Source organism: Mesoplodon bidens (assembly GCF_964165515.1).
Source record: "Mesoplodon bidens genome assembly, chromosome: 18".
NCBI classification, from domain to species: Eukaryota; Metazoa; Chordata; class Mammalia; order Artiodactyla; family Ziphiidae; genus Mesoplodon; species Mesoplodon bidens.
This window is the reverse complement of record NC_138175.1, coordinates 59,591,323-59,616,125: the sequence shown is the minus strand read 5'-3', so window position 1 is coordinate 59,616,125 and position 24,803 is coordinate 59,591,323. Positions and strand designations below refer to the sequence as shown.

Genomic DNA, 24,803 nt, shown 5'->3' with positions numbered 1-24,803 from the left:
CCAGGCCTTTGATGAGAGCGGTTCCTCTACACACTGCACCCGTCCACTGTCTTCTCTCCTGCCCCTCCGAGCGGGGCCTCCACTTGCTGTGTCCTGACCATGAACTACCCACATCTGACATCTGCACCACTACCAGGGTCTCCAGCTTCATTTTCACCAGGGCACATCTCCCGGAAACACCCTCTTGCTTGGGAAGTTCTCCACAGGGACAGCAGCACTAAGCCAGGCACTCTGGCCTGGGTCATTGGTGTCACCCCAGGTTTGACACGGGCTCTACCGCCATATGCAGTGATTCGCTTCCAAGGTCCTGTCCATCTTCACATACCCACTTCAGGATGTCCCTGTCGCCCTGTTATGTGGTTGACCTGCTCACTGTTCTGGGCAGTATGAGGGGCACGGAAGGACTAAGAATGTCTAGTGTGGCCCTACGTGACCTGGTCTCCAAGCATCCTCTTCCTAAGCCTCTGATCCATTGCCTCACTGCTCCTCCCACTGCTCCAGAAAAATGTTAACTCACCAAAATGATGATTGTTAATTAGCAAGAACTTGCCCTCCCCACCTTGGGACCCACACTTGATCAACCTACCTTAAAAGCTAAGAGTGAATGCAGGCTGACCCCTCCCATGAAGACTTAAAAACCATGTATAGGGCATCCCTGGTGACGCAGTGGTTGAGAGTCTGCCTGCCGATGCAGGGGACACGGGTTCGTGCCCCGGTCCGGGAGGATCCCACATGCCGTGGGGCCGCTGGGCCCGTGAGCCATGGCTGCCGAGCCTGTGCGTCTGGAGCCTGTGCTCCACAATGGGAGAGGCCACAACAGTGAGAGGCCTGCGTACTGCAGAACAAACAAACAAACAAAAAAAACCATGTATAAAAAAGTTATGATTTTAGGGACTTCCCTGGTGGTGCATTGGTTAAGAATCTGCCTGTCAATGCAGGGGACACGGGTTAGAGCCCTGGGACGGGAATTTCCTACATGCCACAGAGCAACTAAGCCTGCGTGCCACAACTACTGAAGCCTGTGTGCCTAGAACCCGTGCTCCGCAGCAAATAGAAGCCACTGAAATGAGAATCCCATGCACTACAACGAAGAGTAGCCCCCACTCACTGCAACTAGAGAAAGCCCACGCGCAGTAACGAAGACCCAATGTAGCTATAATCAAACAAACATAAATAAATAAATGTATTTTTTTAATTGTGATTTTAATTGCATTTATTTCAGGATTTTTTTTTTTTTGACCGTATCACACAGCATGCATGATCTTAGTTCTGACCAGGAAATTAACCCATGCGCCCTGCTGTGGAAGCCTGGAGTCCTCACCACTGGACTGCCAGGGAATTCCTTTTCTTAGTATTGTTGATGTTGAATTTTGTTTTTCATGTGTCTATTTTTCACATGTGTGTCCTTTCTGGTTAAATTTCTATTCCTATTTTTGCCTACTTTTATTTTGTGAGATATGGCTATTTTCTCTTTTTTTGACAAAAGAGAGCAGGTAAACAACAAAGACATCTGTTAGATTTCACTCATTCACCTGTAATGTGAGTGATTTCTTTTCTGAATTTAATTGTAGTTTGGAATAATGAAAGAATATGTTCTCAACTTTTTCTCAATTTTATACTATGCATAATGTAATGGCCACATACATTATACAGGTTTAGGAATAATCGGCATTATTAATATATGCTACGTTAGTGTTAAGTACAGACATTCAGTTACACAGTAAATTTATCTCTGGTTTGTAGTGTTTGCAAGTTTCTGTGCTGTAAATATTCCAACCGTAGCCAAGGTCAAATTTCCAACATAATTCCACTGAACATTCATTTGGGAAGCATTGCCAGTAGCCCACTATTGTATTCTTTTTCCGCCATTACAGGTACAGTAGCCGCAATTTTAAGAATGTAGCTAATAAACCATAGTAGAATGATTATAAAGTGATAAGTTTTGCATCTTTGTTTTAAAAATCATTTACTGGATGAATAGTTGACTTAAATTTTGCCTATTTAAAATGTAAATTTTGACATACTTGTGTACGGCCCACCAACCAGTTTCCTCCTGCCATTGTTAATTCATCCTCAACATTTAAATGACTGATGCAAGAGCATATTCTACTTTTGTAATAGCTATTTTCAAATGTAATTTAAATGGAATGACTGTGTTGGCCCCTTCCTGTATCTTACATCATTTATTGTGTTTATGCACATTTTTTTGTGTTTGTGTATCATGATTTACTTGGTAGTTTTTAACATTTATAATCCTAAGTATCAAGTCTTTGAATACATAATTTCTTAGAATGCATTTCTAAAATAAGAGAGCCCTGGGACTACCCTCGTGGCACAGTGGTTGAGAATCCGCCTGCCAGGGACTTCCCTGGTGGCACAGTGGTTAAGAGTCCACCTGCCAATGCAGGGGACATGGGTTTGATCCCTGGTCCGGGAAGATCCCACATGCCACTGAGCAAGTGAGCCTGTGTGCCACAACTACTGAGCCTGTGCTCTAGAGCCCACGAGCCACAACTACTGGAGCCCCTGCCCCTAGAGCCCGTGCTCTGCAACAAATGAAGCTACCGCAGTGAGAAGCCTGCACACCTCAATGAAGAGTTGCCCCCACTTGCTGCAACTAGAGAAAGCCCGTGCACAGTAACGAAGACCCAACACAGCCAAAAATAAATAAATTAAATAAATTAAATAACAAACAAACTGAGAGTGGGACTTCCCTGATGGTCCAGTGGTTAAGACTCCAATGCAGGGTGCACTGGTTCGATCTCTGGTCAGGGGACTAAGATCCTACAGGCTGTGTGGCAAGGCCAAAAAGAAAAGAAAAACAAACTGAGACCATGAGACCACCTCACACTCATTAGGATGGCTAATATGTGATATATATATTTGTTGTGAAAAATGTAAGTTTTTAATCTAATGTGTTTTTTTTTTTTTGCTGTACGCAGGCCTCTCACTGTTGTGGCCTCTCCCGTTGTGGAGCACAGGCTCTGGACGCGCAGGCTTAGCGGCCATGGCTCACAGGCCTAGCCACTCCTTGGCATGTGGGATCTTCCCAGACCAGAGCACGAACCCGTGTCCCCTGCATCAGCAGGCGGACTTTCAACCACTGCACCACCAGGGAAGCCCTCTAATGTGTTTTTTAATTGAGCATTTATTTTTTAAAAGAACTGTAGAATTGCTGATGTTCCACATCTGGTTAGACCTTATAATGGCCTTGTCAGTATTCTTTGGACAAAATTAGAATTTTGGACTGGATTTATAATATATGTTAGTACCAAACATTACATATATTTATTGTTTCTCCTCCCAGCATATGCCTCCTCTATTTCTGCATTCCAAACATGGTGGATATCTTCAGATCTCTGATAACTCTGTGAAGTTATGTGTAAGGCTCTAGAGGTGCTTTTTCATCTACCTGGAACTCCTGAATCTGAATATGCTTTAAAAATTTGTTTTTAAAGTAACCATATAAGATACAAGTACATAAAGACACAAACTTTTATATCTAAATTTCCTGTTTCTTTCCATAGTACTTAATTACTTAATGAAAACTTTCCCAAGAGTTGCTACTAGGTAGTAAAGTATAAGTAGATTAAGTAAATTCTGTATAACTAGATAAAATTTTCATTTTCTGCATATTAGCTCTAGAAATGCCAGAATTTATCTGTTCTTATTCACCAATATATCCCAATTTATGAATGAAAATTGAAAGCCCCTTAGCCAATCACCTTTTCATTGTATAATTATTTGTACCTGACCATCACCTAAGTTAAAAAAGAAAATTGGGGACTTCCCTGGTGGTGCAGTGATTAAGAATCTGCTTGCCAATGCAGGGGACATGGGTTCCAGCTCTGGTCCAGGAAGATCCCACATGCTGCGGAGCAACTAAGCCCATGCGCCACAACTACAGAGCCTGTGCTCTAGAACCCACGAGCCACAAGTACTGAGCCCATGTACCACAACTACTGAGTCCCGCGCATCTAGAGCCTGTTCTCCGCAACAAGAGAAACCACCACAATGAGAAGCCCGAGCACCTCAATGAAGAGTAGCTGCCACTCACCACAACTAGAGAAAGCCTGCGCGCAGCAACAAAGACCCAATGCAGAGAAAAATGAATAATAAATAAAAAATAAATAAATTAACAAATTGAGGTCCAGAACTCTCAAGTGGCTGAACTAGGGAGGAGTCGATCCCAAAATTTCCCTTAAAAAATTAATTGATTCACTGCAGAAATAAGAAGACAAATGTTTAACAATATTAGGAAAATAACCTTTTTGGAGCAGAAATCATAGAAGAACCTAGAGACACCAGTGTCACTGCTGATGAGCACAAAGGGGCTGAAAGTTGGGAAATCCGGAGCTCGTAGCACCGATGTTTCCATCAGCCACTGGCCTGGATTTACAATTACAGTAACACAAAGACTCAAAATGGAAGAGGGACAGTAAAAAGAGATGAAGAAAGTCACAGTATAAGGATGGTGCATGTGGCTCTGTCCACGTGGGGAGGTCTGGGGTAAAGTCTGTTGCTGTGGATGTATTGGGCTCACTGCTTGTATCTATGCAGGACAGATCTCATGCACCCACTAGTCCAGATCTTGAAGCCCAAATAACATCCAGGGGATAAAATATGAATGCATGTAATAAGCCGAGATTTCTGTCTGATGTGGCTGAGAAACTGTATGTAAAAATTTTTTTTCACACATTTGTGCTGTTTCCAGGACCAATCACATTCATAGGAATATAGACATTTACCAACAGCTGAAGGAACCTGAAAAGGAAAGTAAAGAAGCCAATGCGTTTGGGGAGATTGAATTCTGAAGTCTATCCACCAAGGGGTTCTGGGGCAAAACTTAATGGCCAGGAAGCCACTCAGAAGGCAGGTAGTGCCGAGAGAAACACATGTGGCCACTCTGTAAATACGAGACAAATGTACACCCAAGATCATAGAGGAAATGTTTCAATGCAAAAGCTGTCATTGTCTGTGGGATCCCTCTGCAGCAAAGAGCCAAGTTGTTGTTGGGGAGGCTAATAAAATAGTCTTGTTCAAGCTTCAGAGACAACAATAGGCTTTTGACTAAAGAAAGACTCTGAAAGAGCTACACATCAAGCTGCTAGACTACATGCAGGTCAGCAGAAACGGTGCTAGTCAGTCTTAGGATCCAACAGAAGGGAGTAAGTCACAGAGCTTTCTGGGACTTGGGAATCTGACCAGTTCCCGGAATTCAGCGAACATTCTGAGACTTACAACTAAAGTATCAGAACATTTGCGATAATAGAGCTGCGTACTTGCACGCAAGCTGATGACTATCAGCTTGCGGCTTGGCGTTAAAAGCAGGTCTCCTTTGGGCAGCACTCTGAAGTCCCACCCGTGGCATGGACTCACCGCCCGGGACCTTCCCAACTGGGACTCCAGATTGCTGTTCAAGGGAATTCCTAGCTGCCACTTGGATCTGGAAGTAGGTGTCGGCCCAGTTCGGTGATGTATGCTCTGTTATATACTCTGTTAATATTATTCCTCTCCCTCTAATGATTTGTATATTGAAATTTATATACTCTGTTAATATTCTTACTCCTTTCCCTCAAATGATTGTATATTGAAGTTAAGTTAAATCACTTTCTATTAAAGATTTGATTGAAGCTGTTTATTCATGTGAGACGAGTGGTTATTTTGCCAGAGAATCCAACAAACCTTAAAACTGAAAGCAGGCTTTTGGTAAAACAGTTGTTGGCCAAGATCAGTTGGTTGACAGTCTTATCAGTGGGTCTCAACTTGTAACTGGTGAGCAAGGTGAAGTTATGAAGACAAAGGCAGGAGGAGTTTTCTAGGACCCCAGCTCCAGTGTGAGTGAGGAACATAATCCCTATTTCCAAGTTGGCATGCCCATCACTTTCATATCTAGGAGATATTGATTTTAATTTGAGACAAAGAAATGGTAGAAAGATAAACAAATGTATTACCTACTTCTGCTCAGCTGTATCAGATAAATGGGCACTGAGTAATCTGGAGAAAGTAAATCTTGCCTAAATACAGGTTCTTCTAAGCTCAGCCAGTTATTCAATTGTTTTTGATAGTTATATTTTTTCCAAAAAACAGAAAAATCTATCTTGGGTTAGGAATCCACCAATATTGATAATTTTGTAAAGTCTATATTAAGAAAATTGTGCATTGCACACGAAACTGCTCTGTTTTCAGTGAAACCTCTGGGTAGCCTCTGTACATCAGATCAAACCATTTTCAGTAATAGATAAAAATGCGGAAATACAAAGTGAAATATGATCTAAAGATTAGCACATTCACTAGCTGGGGCCAGGATAAGTAGGTACGCATTGACTGATTAGGCCTTATGATTAAGAGGGAAGGTCAGGGAATTCCCTGGCTGTCCAGTGGTTAGGACTCCACCCTTTCCCTGGGTTTGATCCCTGGTTGGGGAACTAAGATCCCCAAAGCCACACAGTGCGGGCCAAAATAAATAAAATAACAATAGTAAGGGAAGTTCATTCATGTGACTAGGGTGTAGGTGAATCAGACTGGTGGAGCAAGGAATGTACAAAGAGCAAGAGAACAGCTATCGTCGGTGGCTTGGTCATCAGTTTTTGTCACTGAATTGGGCACAATCACTGACTATGCAGTCAGAAGAGCCTTTTCTAGGGAGACGAGAAGCAGTGCCCTTCCCTCTTGCCGAGCAGGCCTGTCCAAAATCTCCTCTCCATATTCCCAGTCAGCGTTCTGTCTGACTTTTTTCTGGTCCCTGAACAAAGCCCACAAAATTACTTTAGCTCTTCAGGCTGCATGCATATAGGATAATGTTTAGTTTTTGTTCCTGTTACCAGTGGGTTTAAACGTGGGATGGTTTAAAGGATTCTGAGATAATGTCCAAACACTTCATTGATAAGTAGCATTAAGGACTCTTAAATGCTCTTAACACTCCCCGCCCCCATGGGTCCCCCGCCCCATTAATAAGGCTGGAGCCCCTGCCCAGCCCTAGAGGTCATTTCCCAGTGCTCCTCCGGGTGCTTCTTGGCTTTTTCCCAGGTGCTTCCCGGTGTGGGGCTTCCTTCCTTGAGACTTTTGCACTACATTACCCAGAAGAATGTGTGCTAAGGGGCAGCGACTTTCATCCAATGAAAATCGAGCAAGGGGGCATTTCCAGGAGGGCGAACCTCCTGGAGAGGGACTTCCGGCTTCTTCGTGGCTGCCATTTTAATTACGGTGGAGTCTCTGTAGATGCTCAGGGGCTTGTGTGTGCGGTGTTCGGAGCGAGGTGACAGGCTAAGAGGCGCAAGAGGAGGCTCTGTGCGCACTGAACCGCGGCGGTTTTGAGGGTCGGGGACAGACCCGTGCGGTGTCCGTGCGGAGTGGGACCCGGTCGGTCAACTGTCGCTACTCCTTTCCGTCCAGAAGTTCCGATGGCGGCGCCTGCGCTGAGGGACCCGGCTCAGGTAAACGCTGCGTGTTCCGGGTTCTCCCCGGCCTGTTTCCCCACCCAGATACGAACGGCCCGCGTGAGAGGCGGCTGTTCACGTCGCTTTATCCCAGGCGCCGGGTCTAGGACTGGGAGGCCTCCAGGGGTCTTTTCCCTTTTTCTGTCTGCGTGAGACTTGGAGATGCAAATGAAGCAGGAACATTCCGGGAACCTGGAGTCCATCTTGTTTCTTCAAGGGAGAAAGTTTGAGGCCAGGCTGCATCTGGAGTGGTAGATGAGAGGTTGTACCTTTCTTCTCCGAGAGGAAAGCCCTCTGAGAAGGGCTCCGAGAGCCCTCGGAGCGGTGGAGAGTTTTGAGCACAGGAAGGACACCATCTGAATTAGGCCTTTAAAAATGTGGAAGCACAGACTGTAGGGGGTGATGAGATCATTGAGGCACAGGGAAGTTGTGACTTTTCCAAGGTCACAGCTGGTAAGAGGTAGCACCGGGGACCAAGGCACGGAGGAGAGGTTTGCCAGTCAGCCAGAGGTTTGCTGGCTCTGGTACCCGACAGAGGTCCAGTTTTGAGGACAGAGATGCCCTTGGGGAAAAGAGAAAGGCAGAGCCTAGCTCAGAGCATAGGGGTGGGTGTGAGGGCCTTACCCAGCATGCAGACAAGTGCATGAGCCTCTGGAACACCGCCATGGTCTCTTTCCTCCATAGTTTGCCTTTTCTTGCATGTTCCCAGGCTGCAGAAGCACTTGGAGCAAGTGGAGGTTGTCCCAGTCCCTCGCTTGTTCTCACCCACCACGCACACATTCTCTGTATTGGAGGTGTATTGGGGCTCTTCACCTGCCATTCTCCCAGCTCTTTGGTTTGGGGACCCTGGAGAACCCCATGCTCAGGTTCCTGAGTGCAGGCCGGGTCCTATGGAGGGGGTTCCCATTTCCCAACGCCAGTGGAAGGAGGCGTGGAAGGTTACTCATGAATCCAATACCAGTATGTGGGAGTGCTGTGCGGTGAGGTGAGCTGGGGTAGGTAAGTGCAGGTCTCCTTTTTTCTGGTGGGAATAAACAGGGAAGGGCAAGAGTTAGACCTGAAATGACTGCCTGTGTGTTCTGGAGGCAATGCGAGGTTCAGATCAGAGGAGGGAGGTTTTTTCCCCCAGGTCTCAAGAAGCTCCATCTCATTGGGCAGTAGGGGAAATGTGTGGGAATGTGGATTGTGGGTTTTCAGGAGTGAGACCGTTCATGGTTTTATTTGTCGCTGTTTACCAGGGCAGTGTGACCTTTGAGGATGTGGCCGTGTACTTCTCCCGGGAGGAGTGGCGTCTTCTCGATGAGGTTCAGATACACCTGTACCTTGATGTCATGCTGGAGAACTTTGCCCTTGTCTGCATGCTGGGTAAGGCCCTCACACCCACCCCTATCCTCTGAGCTAGGCTCTGCCTTTCTTCTCTTCCCCAAGGGCAACTCTGTCTTTCTCATCTGGAACATGGGCACTGCTTTCTTCTTCAATTCCTTGGTTCTGTGCTGTGGTTACTATGGCTAGGCAGGGTGTATCCCTATTCCTTAGTGCCGGGACACCTGTAGCTCCAGAGTTTGGCAGGTGAGGATTGAGGTTCACTCGTCTTGCACTCAGTCTGATAGATCCCTCCTTGCTTGCCCTCTTTGCCCAGGAGATTGTCAAGATCCATGGCACCCAAGTTTTGCTCCATTCCTGTTCATGACATTTTTTTGTGCCTGACTTCGCAACAGACTGTTGTCACTGACACGGTCGTTACTAAAACAGATCATGAGCTGTTTCTGTAAGACCTTTTCCCAAGGTTCCAATTTCTGTTTATCAACACTGGCATCTGTTAAGCATTCCGGTCAGCAATGAATGAAATTCCTGTTGCTCCACACCCTTACCGGCATTTGGTGTTGTGAATGTTTGGATTTTGGCCCTTCTTACAGGTATGTAATAGTGTGTACTTTTCAGTTTAATTTGCATTTCCTCGCATCTTTGTATATGCTAAATTGTCATCTGTATATCTTTTTTTTTTTTTTTTGGCTACGTTGGGTCTTGGTTGCTGCACATGGGCTTTTTCTAGTTGCGGCAAACGGGGTCTACTCTTCATTGTGGTACGCGGGCTTCTCATTGCAGTGGCTTCTCTGTTGCAGAGCATGGACTCTAGGCACGCGGGCTTCAGTAGTTGTGGCACATGGGCTTCAGTAGTTGTGGCTTGCAGGCTCTAGAGTGCAGGCTCAGTCATTGTGGCACACAGGCTTATTTGCTCCGTGGCATGTGGGATTTTCACGGACTAGGGCTCGAACCTGTGTCCCTGCATTGGCAGGCAGATTCTTAACCACTGTGCCACCAGGGAAGTCCTGTATATCTTCTTTTAATGAGGTGTTTGTTAAGGTGTTTTTTTTTGTTTTTTGTTTTTTGTTTTTTTTTTTTTTGCATTACGCGGGCCTCTCTCTGTTGTGGCCTCTCCCGTTGCGGAGCACAGGCTCCGGACACGCAGGCTCAGCAGCCATGGCTCACGGGTCCAGCCGCTTCGCGGCATGTGGGATCTTCCCGGATCAGGGCACGAACCCGTGTCCCCTGCATCGGCAGGCGGACTCTCTACCACTGTGCCATGAGGGAAGCCCTGTTAAGGTGTTTTGCTCATTTGGTATTTGGGTTTTGTTTTCTTACTAAGTTTTAAGAGTTTTTTGTATTTAGCATTTAGGTCTGTGATCCATTTTGAGTTAATTTTTTGTGAAGGTTTGTGTCTAGAATTCATTTCTTGGCATGTGATGTTCGGTTGTTCCAGTACTATTTATTCAAAAGACTTAACTTTTCTCTATTGGATTGTGCTTGCTCATCTGTCAAAGGTCAGTTGAGTGTATTTCTATGGGTCTATTTCTGGGTTTTCAGTACTGTTCATTGAACAGTTTCTCTGTCTTTTCAACAATATCACACTGGCTTGATTACTTTGGATACTAAGTCTTAAAGTTGAGTAGTGTCAGTCTGCCAGCTTTGTTCTTCTTAAGTTTTGTGTTGGCTATTCTGGGACTTCTGCCTTTTTGTATAAATTTTAGGATCAGACTATTTATGTCCACAAAATAACTTGCTGGTATTTTGATTTGGGTTGCATTGAATCTATAGATGAAGTTGGGAAGAACGGACATCTTGACGATACTGGGTTTTCCTGTTTATGAACGTGAAATAGCTTTCCATTTATTTAGTTCTTTGATTTCTTTATTAGAGTGTTTGATTGTTTGTTTGTTTTTTGGCTGCACTGCGAGGCCTGAGGGATTTTAGTTCCCCTACTAGGGATCGAACTCGGGACCATGGAAGTGAAAGCATGGCGTCCTAAGCAGTGGACCGCCGTGGAATTCATGATTTCTCTAAGTTTTATAGTTTCTCTCATGTATATCTTGTACCTGTTTTGGTAGATCTGTAACTCAATAACTCAATATTTCTTTCTCTTGCTCTCTCTTTTTTTTTTTTTTTGAGCGGGTGCTAATTTACATGGTATTGTGTTTTAAATTTCAAATTTACTTGTTCATTGATGATGTATAGGATGTAACTGACTTTTGTATATTAAGCTTATGTCCTGAAAGCTTGCTATAATTGCTTCTTAGTTCCAGGAATTTTTTTTTCCTCTATTTTTTGGGTGTTTTACATAGCTGGTCATGTCATATGAGAATGAAGACAGTTTTATTCCTTCCTTCCTGATCAGTATGCCATTTATATAACCTCATCTCATTGCCTTTGTTTTGACTTCCACTATAAAGTTGAAAGGGAGTTGTAAAAGCGAACATCCTTGCCTTCTTGATCTTAGTGGGAGAGTTCTAGTTTTTCTCTAGTAAGTATGATAGTAGCTATAGGGTTTTATTTAGTATATCAAGTTGAAGGTTTTTTTTCAATTTTTAGGTTATATCATATGGAGATATTTTTTTTTCTTTTTTTGCGGTTCGCGGGCCTCTCACTGCTGTGGCCTCTCCCATTGCGGAGCACAGGCTCCAGACGCGCAGGCTCAGCGGCCATGGCTCACGGGCCCAGCCGCTCTGCGGCATGTGGGATCCTCCCGGACCGGGGCACGAACCCGCGTCCCCCGCATCGGCAGGCGGACTCTTTTTTTTTTTTTTTTTTTTTTAATTATTTATTTATTCATTTATTTATTTTTGGCTGTGTTGGGTCTTCGTTTCTGTGCGAGGGCTTTCTCTAGTTGCGGTGAGCAGGGGCCACTCTTCATCGCGGTGCGCAGGCCTCTCACTGTCGCGGCCTCTCTTGTTGCAGAGCACAGGCTCCAGACGCGCAAGCTCAGTAGTTGTGGCACACGGGCCTAGTTGCTCCACGGCATGTGGGATCTTCCCAGACCAGGGCTTGAACCCGTGTCCCCTGCATTAGCAGGCAGATTCTCAACCACTGCACCCCAGGGAAGCCCCATATGGAGATTTTTAACATGAGTGGCGGTTAGATTTTGTCAGATCCTTTTACTGCATCTATTGAGGAGATCATGAGTTGGTTTTTAACCTGTTGATGACGTGGTTTATATTAATTGATTTTTTAATGTTAAGTCAGCATCGTATAATGTGAATCATTCTCAGTTGGTCATGGTGTATAATTCTTCTGTCCTCCCTCCCTCCCTCCTTTCCTGCATTGGATCTTCGTTGCTGCACACAGGCTCTCTCTAGTTGCGGCGAGCGGGGGGGGGCTACTCTTCGTTGTGGCGTGCGGGCTTCTCATTGCAATGGCTTCTCTTATTGTGGAGCACGGGCTCTAGGCACGCGGGCTCAGTAGTTGTGGCTTTCAGGCTCAGTCATTGTGGCTCACGGGCTTAGTTGCTCTGTGGCATGTGGGATCTTCCCAGACCAGGGCTCGAACCCGTGTCCCTGCATTGGCAGGCGGATTCGTAACCAGTGCGCCACCAGGGAAGCCCTCCTTTTTCACTTTGATATTAGTAATTTGTATCCTCTCTTGTTTTTGTGACTAGGCTGACTAGCATGTTTTTGATTTTAGCATTTTAAAGAACCAGCTTTTTTTTTGACTTTGTTGATTTTTCTCTACTGATTTTTTAAATTATTTCTTTTCTTCTTCCATTGTATTTCATTTTCCCCTAGTTTCCTAAGATAGAGGCACAGATGTCTGATTTTAGTTTTTTCATCTTATCTAATATATGCATTCAATGCTACCGATTGCCATATAAACACTGCTTTCACTGCATTGGCATTTTTTTGTTTTAAGTTTATTTTTGGGTGCGTTGGGTCTTCGTTGCTGTTTGTGGGCTTTGTCTAGTTGCAGTGAGTGGGGGCTACTCTTCGTTGCGGTGCACAGGCTTCTTATTGTGGTGGCTTCTCTTGTTGCAGAGCACGGACTCTAGGCGTCCGGACTTCAGTAGTTGCTCAGTAGTTGCAGGCTTAGTAGTTGTGGCACATGGGCTCAGTTGCTCTGCAGCATGTGGGATGTTCCCAGACTAGGGCTTGAACCCGTGTCCCCTGCATTGGCAGGCAGACTCTTTTTTTTTTTTTTAACATTCAGCTTACTTATTTATTTATTTTTCAGATGTTGGGGGTAGGAGTTAATTAATTTATTTATTTATGCTGTGTTGGGTCTTCGTTTCTGTGCGAGGGCTTTCTCTAGTTGTGGCAAGCGGGGGCCACTCTTCATCGCGGTGCGTGGGCCTCTCACTATCGCAGTTTCTCTTGTTGCAGAGCACAGGCTCCAGACGCGCAGGCTCAGTAGTTGTGGTAGTTGTGGCTCACGGGCCTAGTTGCTCTGCGGCATGTGGGATCCTCCCAGACCAGGGCTCGATCCCGTGTTCCCTGCATTAGCAGGCAGATTCTCAACCACTGCACCACCAGGGAAGCCCAGCAGGCAGATTCTTAACTGCGCCACCAGGGAAGTCCCCGTCTGCATGTTTTGACAAGTGCTGTGTTTATTTCTTTCAAAGTACTTAAAAATTTATCTTAATATTTTGTCTTTGATCCATGTTTTATTTGGAAGTGTATTGTTTAATTTATCAGTGTTGTGCAATTTTACAGCTGTCCTTTTGTTACTGGTTGCTGGTGTAATTCCACTTTGTTCTGAGAACTGACCTTGTATGTTTTCTATTCTTTTAAATTTGTTAAGGTGTGTTTTCTGGCCCAAGATGTAGTCCATCTTGTGAATGTTCTATGTCAGTTTGAGAAGAATATTCTGCTGTTTTTGAATGGAGTAGCCTAGTAATCTGTAGGTGACTGTTACATCCAGTTGACTGAGGATGGTGATCCTCAGTTTACCAGCATCCTTATGGATTTTTTGTTTTCTGGATCTGTTCATTTCTTATAGAAGTGTGTGGAATGAAGTCTCCAAGTGTTATAGCAGATTCATCTATTTTTTACTTGTAGGTCTGTTTTGCCTCATATTTTGACATTGTGTTGTTAGACGCAGACATGTTAAGGATTGTTGTGTATTCTGGAGTATTGACCCCTTTACCATTGTGTCATTCTCATTATCCCTGATTATTTTGCTTATGTGAAATCTGCTGTGATATCAGTATAGTTACTACCACTTTTCTTTTTTTTCTTTTGATTTGTGTTGACCTCTTTTTCTGTATTGACATACTTTTAATTTACATGCATCTTTTTTTTTAAGCATCTTTTTTTTTTTTTTTTTGCGGTATGTGGGCCTCTGACTGCCATGGCCTCTCCTGCTGTGGAGCACAGGCTCCGGATGTGCAGGCTCAGCGGTCATGGCCCACGGGCCCAGCCGCTCCGCGGCATGTGGGATCCTCCCGGACCAGGGCATGAACCCGCGTCCCCTGCATCTGCAGGCAGACTCTCAACAACTGCGCCACCAGGGAAGCCCTTTAAGCATCTTTTTAAATTTTTTTTAAATTTTTTGTTGTGCTGGGTCTTAGTCGAGGCTTGCGGGCTCCTTAGTGGAGGCTCACTTGCTCCTTTAGTTGTGGCACGTATGCTCCTTAGTTGTGGCACGTGTACTCCTTAATTGTGGCTGGTGGGGTCCTTAATTGTGGCCGATGGACTCCTTAGTTGCAGCTCTCAGGCTCCTTAGTTGTGGTGTGTGAACTCTTAGTTGCGGCATACATGTAGGATCTAGTTCCCAGACCAGGGATCAAACCCGCGTCCCCTGCATTAGAAGGTGGATTCTTTTTTTTTTTTTTTTTTTGCAGTACGCGGGCCTCTCACTGTTGTGGCCTCTCCAGTTGCGGAGCACAGGCTCTGGACGCACAGGCTCAGCAGCCATGGCTCACGGGCCCAGCCACTCCACGGCATGTGGGATCTTCCCAGACCGGGGCACAGACCCGCGTCTCCTGCATCGGCAGGTGGACTCTCAACCACTGAACCACCAGGGAAGCCCAGAAAGTGGATTCTTAACCACTGCACCACCAGGGAGCTTCCTCTATGTGCATCTTTGTACTTAAAGTGGGTTTCTCAGAGGCAACATATAATTCAGTATTGTTTTTTGATCCACTCTGATAATCTCTCTTTTAACTGGTGCATTAAGACTATCGATGTTTAATATATTGATACAGTTGGATAGACGTCTAACATATTTGTTACCATTTTCTTTCCATTGCCCTTGCTCTTTGTTCCTCGTTTAGTCTTCCACCTTCTTTGTGTGGTTTTAATGAAGCATTTTGAATGACCCTTTTTCTCTCCTTTGTTAGCATATCATCTATACTTGTTCCTTTTCATTTTTTATGTAGTCACGATAGAGTTTCCAATATGTATTTACAACTAATTCAAGCCCATGTTCAAATGACACTATGTGGTTTCGTGGGTAGTTTAAAAAGCTCATAATTTTAAAAAATCCTCATTTTCCATCTTCTCCATTGTATTATTGTTGTCTTTTGTTTTAATTTTACATAAACATACATATATGGGTATGTTTAAAAATACGTGATGGAGTACACTGTTGCTATTGTTGTTTTGTACAAACTGTTAGATCTAAATAGACAGTTTTCAGAAGAAGATGTAAATGGTGACCTTCTACATGAAAAGGTGCTCAGTATCACTAATGGTTGGGGAAATGCAAATTAATACCACAATGAGATACCACCTCACACCTGTTATAATGTCTGTTATGAAAAAGACAATAAATAAGTACAGGAGAAGATGTGAAGCAAAGGGACCCCGTGTGCACTGTTGGTGGGAATGTACATTATTTCTACCACATGGAAAAGAGTAGAGAATCCTTACAGAATTAAGAAAGGAACTACCATATGGTCCAGCAGTTCCGTCTCTGTTTATTTAGGAGAGTGAAATCATCATCTCAAAAAGATATGTGTACTCCATGTTTATTGCTGCATTATTTACAATATCCAAGACATGGAAACAACCTAAGTGTCTGTTGATGGATGAGGTGGATAACAAACACGTCTTATATATGGAATACTATTCAGTTTTATTCAACCATTAAAAAAAGAAGGAAGTTTTGCATTTACAGCAACATGATTGGATTTTACGGGCATTATGCTAAGTGAAGTAAGTCAGAGAGAGAAATCCTGTTGTCCCTATGTTTCCACAGAGGATTGGTGCCAGGATCCCCTGCACATACTGAAATCTGGGGATGTTTAAGTCCCATAGCTCTGTGATTCTGAAGTTTCCCATTGTTTTAAAAATATTAATTAACTAATTATTTATATTTATTTTGACTATGTTGGGTCTTCGCTGCTGCACGCGGGCTTTCACTAGTTGCAACGAGCAGGAGCTACTCTTGGTTGTTGTGCTCAGGTTTCTCATTGCAGTGGCTTCTCTTGTTGCGGAGCACGGGCTCTAGGCGCGCGGGCTTCAGTAGTTGTGGCTTTCAGGCTTCAGCATTTGTGGCTCGCGGGCTGTAGAGTGCAGGCTCAGTAGTTGTGGCACATGGGCTTAGTTGCTCCGTGGCATGTGGGATCTTCCCAGCCCAGGGCTCGAACCCATGTTTCCTGCATTGGCAGGTGGATTCTTAACCACTACACCACCAGGGAAGCCCAAGTTTCCCATTTTTGGATGCATCCAACTAAAGATCATGTAGTGCTGTGTATTTATTGGAAAATATCCCTGTGTAAATGGACCCAAGCAATTCTAACCCATGTTATTCAAGGTTTAACTGTACTACGTGATTATACTTACATGGGAAATCTTTGAAAAAAACAGCAAAAACAACACCACCAAACTCGGATGCAGACAACAGATTAGTGGTTGCCAGAACGCGGGAAGGTGGGTAGATGACATGGGTGGAGGGTTTCAGAAGTTACAGACTTCTAGTTATGATTAAGTCCTGGGGATGTAATTCACAGCATAGTGACTTTAGTTAACAAAACTGCATTGTATATTTAGAAGTTTTTAAGAAAGTAGATCTTAAAAGTTCTCGTCAGAAGAAAGAAAATTGTAAGACATAATACAACTGAACTTATGTGGTAGTCATTTCAGTGTGTACATATATGGAATCATGTTTTACAGCTTAAGGATATATGATGTTCCCTAACAATTATGTGTCAGTAAAATATTTTTTATTCTGATGCTCTTCCTTTCTCTATGAAACCCAAATTTCTGATCTATATCATTTACCATCTCTTTTTTTTTTTTTTTTTGGCCATGCTGTGCCACATGCGGCATCTTAGTTCCTCGACCAGGGATCAAACGCACGCCCCCTGCAGTGGAAGCATGCATGGTAACGGCTGGACTGCCAGGGAAGTCCCTTCATCTCTCTGAAAAACTTCTTTTAATATATTCCCACAGTTTTTCTGTATGTAAGAAAGTGTTTATTTCACCATCACTGTTGAAGGGTAATTTTTGCTGGATACCAAATTCTGGGTTGCTGAAGGTCACTTCCCACACCCACCCCAAGTGCTTTAAATGTTTCACTTCATTCTCTTCTTGTCTGCATGAGTTCTGAGGAGAATTCAACTGTAATTGTTTTTGTTGCTTCTCTGTGGGTAAGGTGTTTATTGCTATGGCTTCTTTCAGGACTTTTTTGGTGCATTTGAATGTGATATTCCTAGGTGTAGTTTTCTCGCATTAAACCTACTTGATGTTCTCTGAGCTTCCTGGATCTGTGCTTTGGTGTCTCATAGTAATTTGGTGGAAATTCTCCATCATTATTGCCTCAAATATTTTTTCCGTTCCTTTGTCTCTTTCTCCTTTTGATGTTTCCATATGTGTATGTTAAACCTTTTGTAGTTGTCCCACCAATATTGGATTTTTTTTTTTGTCTTGTCCCTTTTTCTTTTAAGTTTTGGAAGTTTTTCCTAAGAGAACATCAAGCTCAGATTCTTTCTTCACCTATCTCCAGCTTATAAATAAGCCTATCACAGTCATTTTTCATTTCTGTTATGGTGTTCTCGATCTCTAGCATTTCTTGATTCTTTGTTAGATTTCCCATCTCTTTGCTTACATTGCCTTTCTGCTCTTGTATGCTGTCTGCTTTATCCATTTGCAGACATTAATTAGCATATTAATCATAATTGTTTTATATTCCCAGCATAATCATCCCAACATGCCTCTGATATCTGATTCTGGTTTTGAAGTTCCGTCTGTTCAAACTTCCTTTTGTGGGACACTGCAAATCTTCAGCAGACTCCATAGTTGCGAAAGAGTTACATCAGTTAGATTATTCCTGTTTAGGTGAGGAGATGGATTCTTAACAGTCTGTACTGTATCCACCGTGCATCCTTCCCCACTCTGGCTCCACTGGACGTTCTTTTTGTGGTATTTAAATACCGTTCCGGGCTTCCCTGGTGGCGCAGTGGTTGAGAGTCTGCCTGCCGATGCAGGGGACACGGGTTCGTGCCCTGGTCCAGGAAGATCCCACATGCCACGGAGCAGCTGGGCCCGTGAGCCATGGCCGCTGAGCCTGCATGTCCGGAGCCTGTGCTCCCCAACAGGAGAGGCCACAACGGTGAGAGGCCCGCGTACCGCAAAAAAAAAAAAAGTAAATATCATTCCTTGGTCTATTGTGTACTGAGTTCCTCTGGGCTCATGTTGGCCACTTACCTGTCCTGACTCTGTTAGGGCTTGTATCATTTCTGTCCCATGTAATTTTTCAGCTGGGGATGGAGAGTCCTTGGTGGTTTCATGGGATGGATATGACTCTAGTTTCAGTATAAAGAGCTTACAGATAGCCTGGTAAGATGAATGGCCGCTGGGAGAGTGCTTGTTATAAGGTCTGTGTTGAGAAGTAATACCTGGAACGTACCTTATTTGACTAGTGTTTTAGGGCCATTGCCAGTGGCCCCCAATAACTTCTCTTGTCCTTTCTCCTTTTTTTTTTTTTTTTTTTTTTTTTTTTTTGCTGTACGCGGGCCTCTCACTGTTGTGGCCTCTCCCGTTGCGGAGCACAGGCTCTGGACGCGTAGGCTCAGCGGCCATGGCTCACGGGCCCAGCCACTCCGCGGCATGTGGGATCTTCCCAGACCAGGGAATGAACCCACGTCCCCTGCATCGGCAGGCGGACTCTCAACCACTGCGCCACCAGGGAAGCCCCCTTTCTCCGTTCTTGACATTCTGCTAACTTGTGCTTTTTACTACTTGCCTTTTTTTTTTTTTTTTTTTTTGACCATGCCCCACAGCCTGTGGGATCCTAGTTTCCCAACCAGGGGTTGAACCCACACTCCCTGCATTGGAAGCATTGAGTCTTAACCCCTGGACCACCAGGGAATTCCCCACTTCCCATTTTTATTCTGACTCCAGCCTGGGATAATTTCCCTACCACCTCTCTAACCCATTTATCTCGTGTGGTCTTCACATTGTTTGCCCCTTAGTACTTACTGGTATTGTTTATGTCCTCAACCATGTATATATCCTTTAATATTCCTTGAACACCAGCTACCAGTTGCAGTCAGATTTTCTAGGGCCTGGAAATACACTTCTGCATAGTATGATAGGTCACCAGTAGATGTGGTCCTAGTGAAAGCCATTGACAGAGGAGTGAATTGTCGAACTTGCCTTTTGCCTTGGGCCACATCCAGTCCCTGTGTCCTGTACTTGGTGAGAGCACCTTCTTTCCCAATTTGACCCCAACTCCATTTCCTGAACACAATCCTGTGGACTGCTTCCTTCAGGTGTCAGATATACAGTTCTGATGGTGTCACTCACATCCAATAACGTGAACAAGAACTTCACCATCACTTCTTTGTTTTCAGGTTCTTGGCACCGGGTCGAGGATGAAGAGACACCTTCTGAACAGAACGTATCTGCAGAAGGAGTGTCACAGATCAGGACTCCCAGCGCAGGTTCATCTCCTGAGAAGGCCCAGCCCTGTAAGATGTGCGTCCCAGTCTTGAGAGACATTTTGCACTTGGCTGAAGAGCAAGGAACAAATAGGGGCCAGAAAGCATACACATGTGGGGCATGTGGGAAACAGTTCTATTTCACTGCAGACCTTCAACAGCACCGGAAGCAGCGCATTAGAGAGAAACCCTTCAGCTGTGATATGGGGAGACCCACATTTTTCAAAAGCCGCACAATCCATGCAACAGGGAATCTCTCTACCTACATGGAGATTGGGAACAACTACGTGGCCAAAACTGGACTTCAGAAACAGGTCACTAATACCAGGAAGAAACTGGACAACAGTAAGGAGTGTGAAGCTGTTTTTGACAGTGGAAAAGGTCATCACAGCTGGGGAGAAGGTGAGAAAGCCTCCAGCCACACAGAAATACTTGTTCAGTCTGAGCGAGTCCTCACTTGTGAAAGGTTTTCTGAATGCAGCAACTGTGGGAAAGCCTGCACCCAAAGAAGTAACCATAGTCAGCACCAGAAAGTTCACACTGGAGAAAGGCCTTATGAGTGCAGCCAATGTGGAAAATTTTTTACCCACAAATCTAGTTTCCTTACACATCAGAGAGTTCACAGTGGGGAAAGGCCTTATGAGTGCAGTGAATGTGGAAAATCTTTTACTACTAGGTCTGGCCTCTATTATCATAGGAGAGTTCACACTGGAGAAAGGCCTTACGAGTGCAGTGAATGTGGGAAATCTTTTAGTAATAGGTCGATCCTTTGTAATCATCAGAGAGTTCACAGTGGAGAAAAGCCTTTTGAGTGCAGTGAATGTGGGAAATTCTTTAGCCGAAACGGACACCTCAGTGCCCATAAGAAAGTTCATACTGGAGAAAAGCCATATGAATGCCATAAATGTGGAAAATTTTTTACTGCTAAGACGAGCCTTCATTACCATCAGAGAGTTCACAGTGGAGAAAAGCCTTATGAGTGTAGTCAGTGTGGGAAATCTTTTACTACTAGTTCTGGTTTCTGTTACCATCAGAGAGTTCACAGTGGAGAAAGGCCTTTTGAGTGCAGTGAATGTGGGAAATCTTTTACTACTAGTTCTGGTCTCTATTATCATCAGAGAGCTCACAGTGGAGAAAGGCCTTATGAGTGCAGTGAATGTGGGAAGTCTTTTACTACTAGTTCTGGTCTCTGTTATCATCAGAGAGTTCACAGTGGAGAAAGGCCTTATGAGTGCAGTGAATGTGGGAAGTGTTTTACTGGTAGCTCGAGCCTTCATCGTCACCAGAGAGTTCACAGTGGAGAAAAGCCTCATAAGTGCAGTGCATGTGGGAAATGTTTTAGTATTATATCTGATCTTTATGTTCATCAGAGAATTCACACAGGAGAAAGGCCTTATAAATGCAATGAATGTGGGAAATGTTTTACTGATAGGTCAAGCCTTTGTCGTCATCAGAGAGTTCACACTGGAGAAAGGCCTTTTGAGTGCACTGAATGTGGGAAATCCTTTAGCCGAAGACACCTCCTCCATATCCATAGGAAAATCCACACTGGAGAAAAGTCTTGTGAGTGCAAGGAACGCAATACTTATTGAAAGGTGCCACTTCATTAAACATCAGTTCACACTGGTTAAAGGGCCTTAGAATATAGCGAATATAGATGGGACTAATGTTCAAGGAGTTTGAGATTGTAACAGGGTGGGAAGAACCCCTGCAGTTACTGTGCAGCAAATGTACCCTTTCTTGGGACAAACTGCGGCACAGAGAGAATGTATCATCTGTTGTGAACAGCGATCTGGATTCAATGCCAGGTTGCCTGATTGAGGACATGGGGAGTCTGGTCACTTCAGTCCTCCCCCCCACCCCCGCTTCCCCCGTTGAGGACTCAAAGACACGTTGTCCATCCGGACACTTTTGCCCCCCACCCCAGGAGCCCTGCTGATAACCATAGCCCCATGCTGATGAATAGGCTGTCTTTTCTCTGGGAAACAACATTGATGGCTTTCTTGGAAATGACTCCATTCATCTACCTAACCAAACCAGTGCTCATAGTGTTTTTATTCACATTTGTAAAGGAAGGCATGTTTAGCCCAGAGATGTTGAGGGAATTCCACAAGGCCTCACTACTGCCAGGCCTTTGATGAGAGTGCTTCCTCTACACTGCACCCTTCCAGTGGCCTCTCCTGCTTCGAGCAGGGACTCCCATTTGCTTTGTCCCGACGATGAACTACCAACACCTGATGTGTTCTTCTCCTCCTGGGCCTCCAGCTTCATTTTTCCCAGTGTACATCTCCCTCCTACAAACACCCTCCCTCTTGGGACATTCTTACTGTCCAAGCCAGGCACTGTGGAGAGGATCACTTGGAGTCACCCCAGATGTGACACTGGCTCCACTGCCATATGCAGTGATTTTGTTTTCAACATCCTTTCCTTCTTCATAAACCCACTTCAGGATGTCCTTGTTTCCCCGTTATGCAGTTGACCCGCTCACTGTTCTGGGCAGTGTGAAGGACACTGAAGGACTAGGAATGTCCACTGTGGCCCTCACGTGGCCTGGTCCCCAAGGCTCTTCCTCCTGATCCCTTTTACCATCCCCTTACTGCTCCCCCCCGCAAAATGTAAGTCACCAAATAATGATTTTTAATCAGCAAGAACTTTCCTGCCCCCCTTTTGTGACCTACATTTGACCTACCTAGCTTAAAAGCTAAGACTGAATGCAGGCTGACCCCTCCGATGAAGAGTGTAAAATCGCAGTATAAAATCAGTATGATTTTAATTGCTTTTTTCTCATGGTTCTTTTTTTTTTTTTTTTTTTTTTGGTGCACTTTGTGGCATGTGGGATTTTAGTTCCCCAACCAGGGATTGAACCCTTGCCCCCTGCAGTGGAAGCGCAGAGCCATAACTAGTGGACTGCCAGGGGATTCCCTCAGGATTCTTGAGTTTGAGTTTTTTTTTTTTTTTTTTTAATGTGTTTTTTACCTGCATGTCTTGTTTTGATAAATTTCTATTTCTGTCTTTTACCTGCTTTTATTTTGTGAGTTTTTGTCTATTTTCTCTTTCCTTGACAAGTAGGAGATCAGGGAAACAACAAGGGTTTCTGTGAGATTTCACACATTTACCCAATGTGAGTGACTTCTGCATGGAACTGTAATTTGGCATAGTGAAAGAATATGTTCTCAATTTTTTCTTAATTTTGCTCTTATGCATAATGTGATGGCCACATACATTATATATGTTAAAGACAAACCTGCACTATTAACATATGCTACCTCAGGTTTTTTTCCTTTTTTTATTCTCAGTCCCCCCCCCTTTTTTTTCCCCACACCACACAGCTTGTGGGACCTCATTTCCCCGACCAGACATCAAACCCAGGCCCCAGCACTGAAAGCCCAGAATCCCAACCACTAGGCCACCAGGGAACTCCCATATCCTACCTCAGTCTTAAGTCCAGATATTCAGTAACACAGTGAATGAAATCCTAGTTTGTAGTCTTTGCCAATTTCCCTGGTGTAAATACTCCCAGCATAGCCAATGTCAAATTGCCAACATAATGTCACTGAATACGGAGCTGGGAAGCATTGCCAGGAGCCCACCATCGTATTTTTCTACCTTACAGGTACAGTAGCCACAAATAATTTTAAGAATGTCACTAATAAACCATAGTAGAATGATTATAAAGTGACAGGTTTTTCATATTTGTTTGAAAAATCGTTTAATGTATGTATAGTTGACTGAAAATAAATTACATGTATCTTAAATGTGTATTTTAACACTGTGATACTTGTGTAAAGCCCTGAAACCAGTTTCCTCCTGTCATTTTTAATTCATCCTCAAAATTAAAAATACTGATGCAAGAGCATATTCTACTTCTGAAATAACTTTTTTCAAATGTATATATAAATCGAATGACTGTAGGAACCTTCCTGTATCTTACATCTTTTACTGTATTTTTGCAGATTTTTTGTGTTTGTGGTTTACTTAGTGGTTTTTACAATTTATAATCCCAGGTATGTCTTTGAATACATAAATTTCTTTTTTTTAAATTTATTTATTTTTGGCTGTGTTGGGTCTTCGTTGCTGCACACAGGCTTTCTCTAGTTGCAGCAAGCGGGGGCTACTTTTCTTTGCGGTGCATGGGCTTCTCTTGTTGTGGAGCATGGGCTCTAGGCGCATGGGCTTCAGTAGTTGCAGCACTTGGCATGTGGGATCTTCCCAGACCAGGGATCGAACCCATGTCCCCTGCATTGGCAGGCAGATTCTCAACCACTGCACCACCAGGGAAGCCCCTGAATACATAATTTCTTAAAATGTGTTTCTAAAATAAAAGAGCCCCTTCATAACTCCAGTAACTTTATTACACACGAAAGTATTCTAAATATCAGCACAACTGGGGACACTGTGTGACAGATTTTGATTGCTAACACACTTCGATGCATCCTGTACCTACAAACTCCTGTACCACAGCACAAAGGATGTATGACAGAAGTGAGAACCTGTTTGGGAAATAAAGTGGGAGGTGCTGACCCAGCACAGCAGGTGTGGCTACAAAACTCACAAATACTCCAGCGAGATTTTGGGGCAGGCATGTGATAGGAATGCCCAACATTCTGGTGTGTGGGCAGCACGTAATCTCCCAGTCCTCCTGGATAATGTGTGATGAGGTGGGTGCAGACTGGTCTGGAAAGAACAACCTCTCCCACATCACTGCAAGTATGATGATGCACGGATGGTGTTCAGACCAGGGGCTGGGTCACCACCTTGTTAAAACCTGGAAATTCACACCTGTGAGGAGCTTTGTCAAGCAAGCAGAAGGACTTGGGGCTTTACAGGCTTTATGGGAGGTGTCAGCCTGCATTCAGCACATAGCAGTTAGACTTAGGTTTGTCAAGCATGAGTCCCGAGGAGATGTGGGCACATTCTTGATGATTAGCGATCATTATTTGGTGACATTTTTCTGGTGGGTAGGAGGAGCAGTTAGGCAGTGGGTCCTAGAGTTAGGAGGAAGAGCCTTGGGGACTGGGAGAGGGCTACAGTGGACATTCCCAGTCCTTCAGTTTCCCTTACAGTGCTCAGAACAGTGACTGGGAAAATTTGGACACAGGTACATCATGAAGCAGGTTCGTGAAGATGGACATGACCTTGGAAACAAATCACTGCATGTGGTGGTGGAGGCCTGTGTCACATCTGAGGTGAAACCGAAGACCTGTGTGTGTTGC

At 44.3% G+C, this 24,803-nt stretch overlaps 3 protein-coding genes across 6 annotated transcripts in view; 2 read left to right on the top strand and 1 right to left on the bottom strand.

Annotated features, from left to right (window-relative positions):
• LOC308606595 (zinc finger protein 154-like) overlaps positions 1-24,803 on the top strand; it is a 318,213-nt gene that overhangs the window by 53,069 nt on the left and 240,341 nt on the right. The gene's annotated exons all lie outside the window — the stretch shown is intronic.
• Positions 1-24,803, bottom strand: part of LOC308606583 (zinc finger protein 154-like) — a 289,896-nt gene that overhangs the window by 150,129 nt on the left and 114,964 nt on the right. The window lies entirely within an intron of this gene.
• On the top strand, positions 7,031-23,638 carry LOC308606587 (uncharacterized protein). Of its 3 annotated transcripts, XM_081217658.1 has the most exons (3): positions 7,031-7,436; positions 8,678-8,804; positions 19,504-23,638. In XM_081217658.1, exons 1-3 carry the CDS (start codon positions 7,404-7,406, stop codon positions 21,180-21,182), a joined length of 1,839 nt encoding a protein of 612 aa, XP_081073784.1. In that variant the 5' UTR covers positions 7,031-7,403; the 3' UTR covers positions 21,183-23,638. The 3 variants fall into 3 exon arrangements, with proteins under 3 accessions (XP_081073784.1, XP_081073785.1, XP_081073786.1); XM_081217659.1 differs by lacking the exon at positions 8,678-8,804; XM_081217660.1 differs by lacking the exons at positions 7,031-7,436; positions 8,678-8,804 and adding an exon at positions 17,739-17,986.

What these genes read in the sequence shown, in the direction of transcription:
- LOC308606587 (XM_081217658.1), top strand. Translation starts at nt 7,404, where the DNA reads ATGGCGGCGCCTGCGCTGAGGGACCCGGCTCAG. An exon ending in CGCTGAGGGACCCGGCTCAG is followed by an intron (nt 7,437 to 8,677) that starts GTAAACGCTGCG and finishes GCTGTTTACCAG; the next exon opens with GGCAGTGTGACCTTTGAGGA. An exon ending in TGCCCTTGTCTGCATGCTGG is followed by an intron (nt 8,805 to 19,503) that starts GTAAGGCCCTCA and finishes CTTTGTTTTCAG; the next exon opens with GTTCTTGGCACCGGGTCGAG.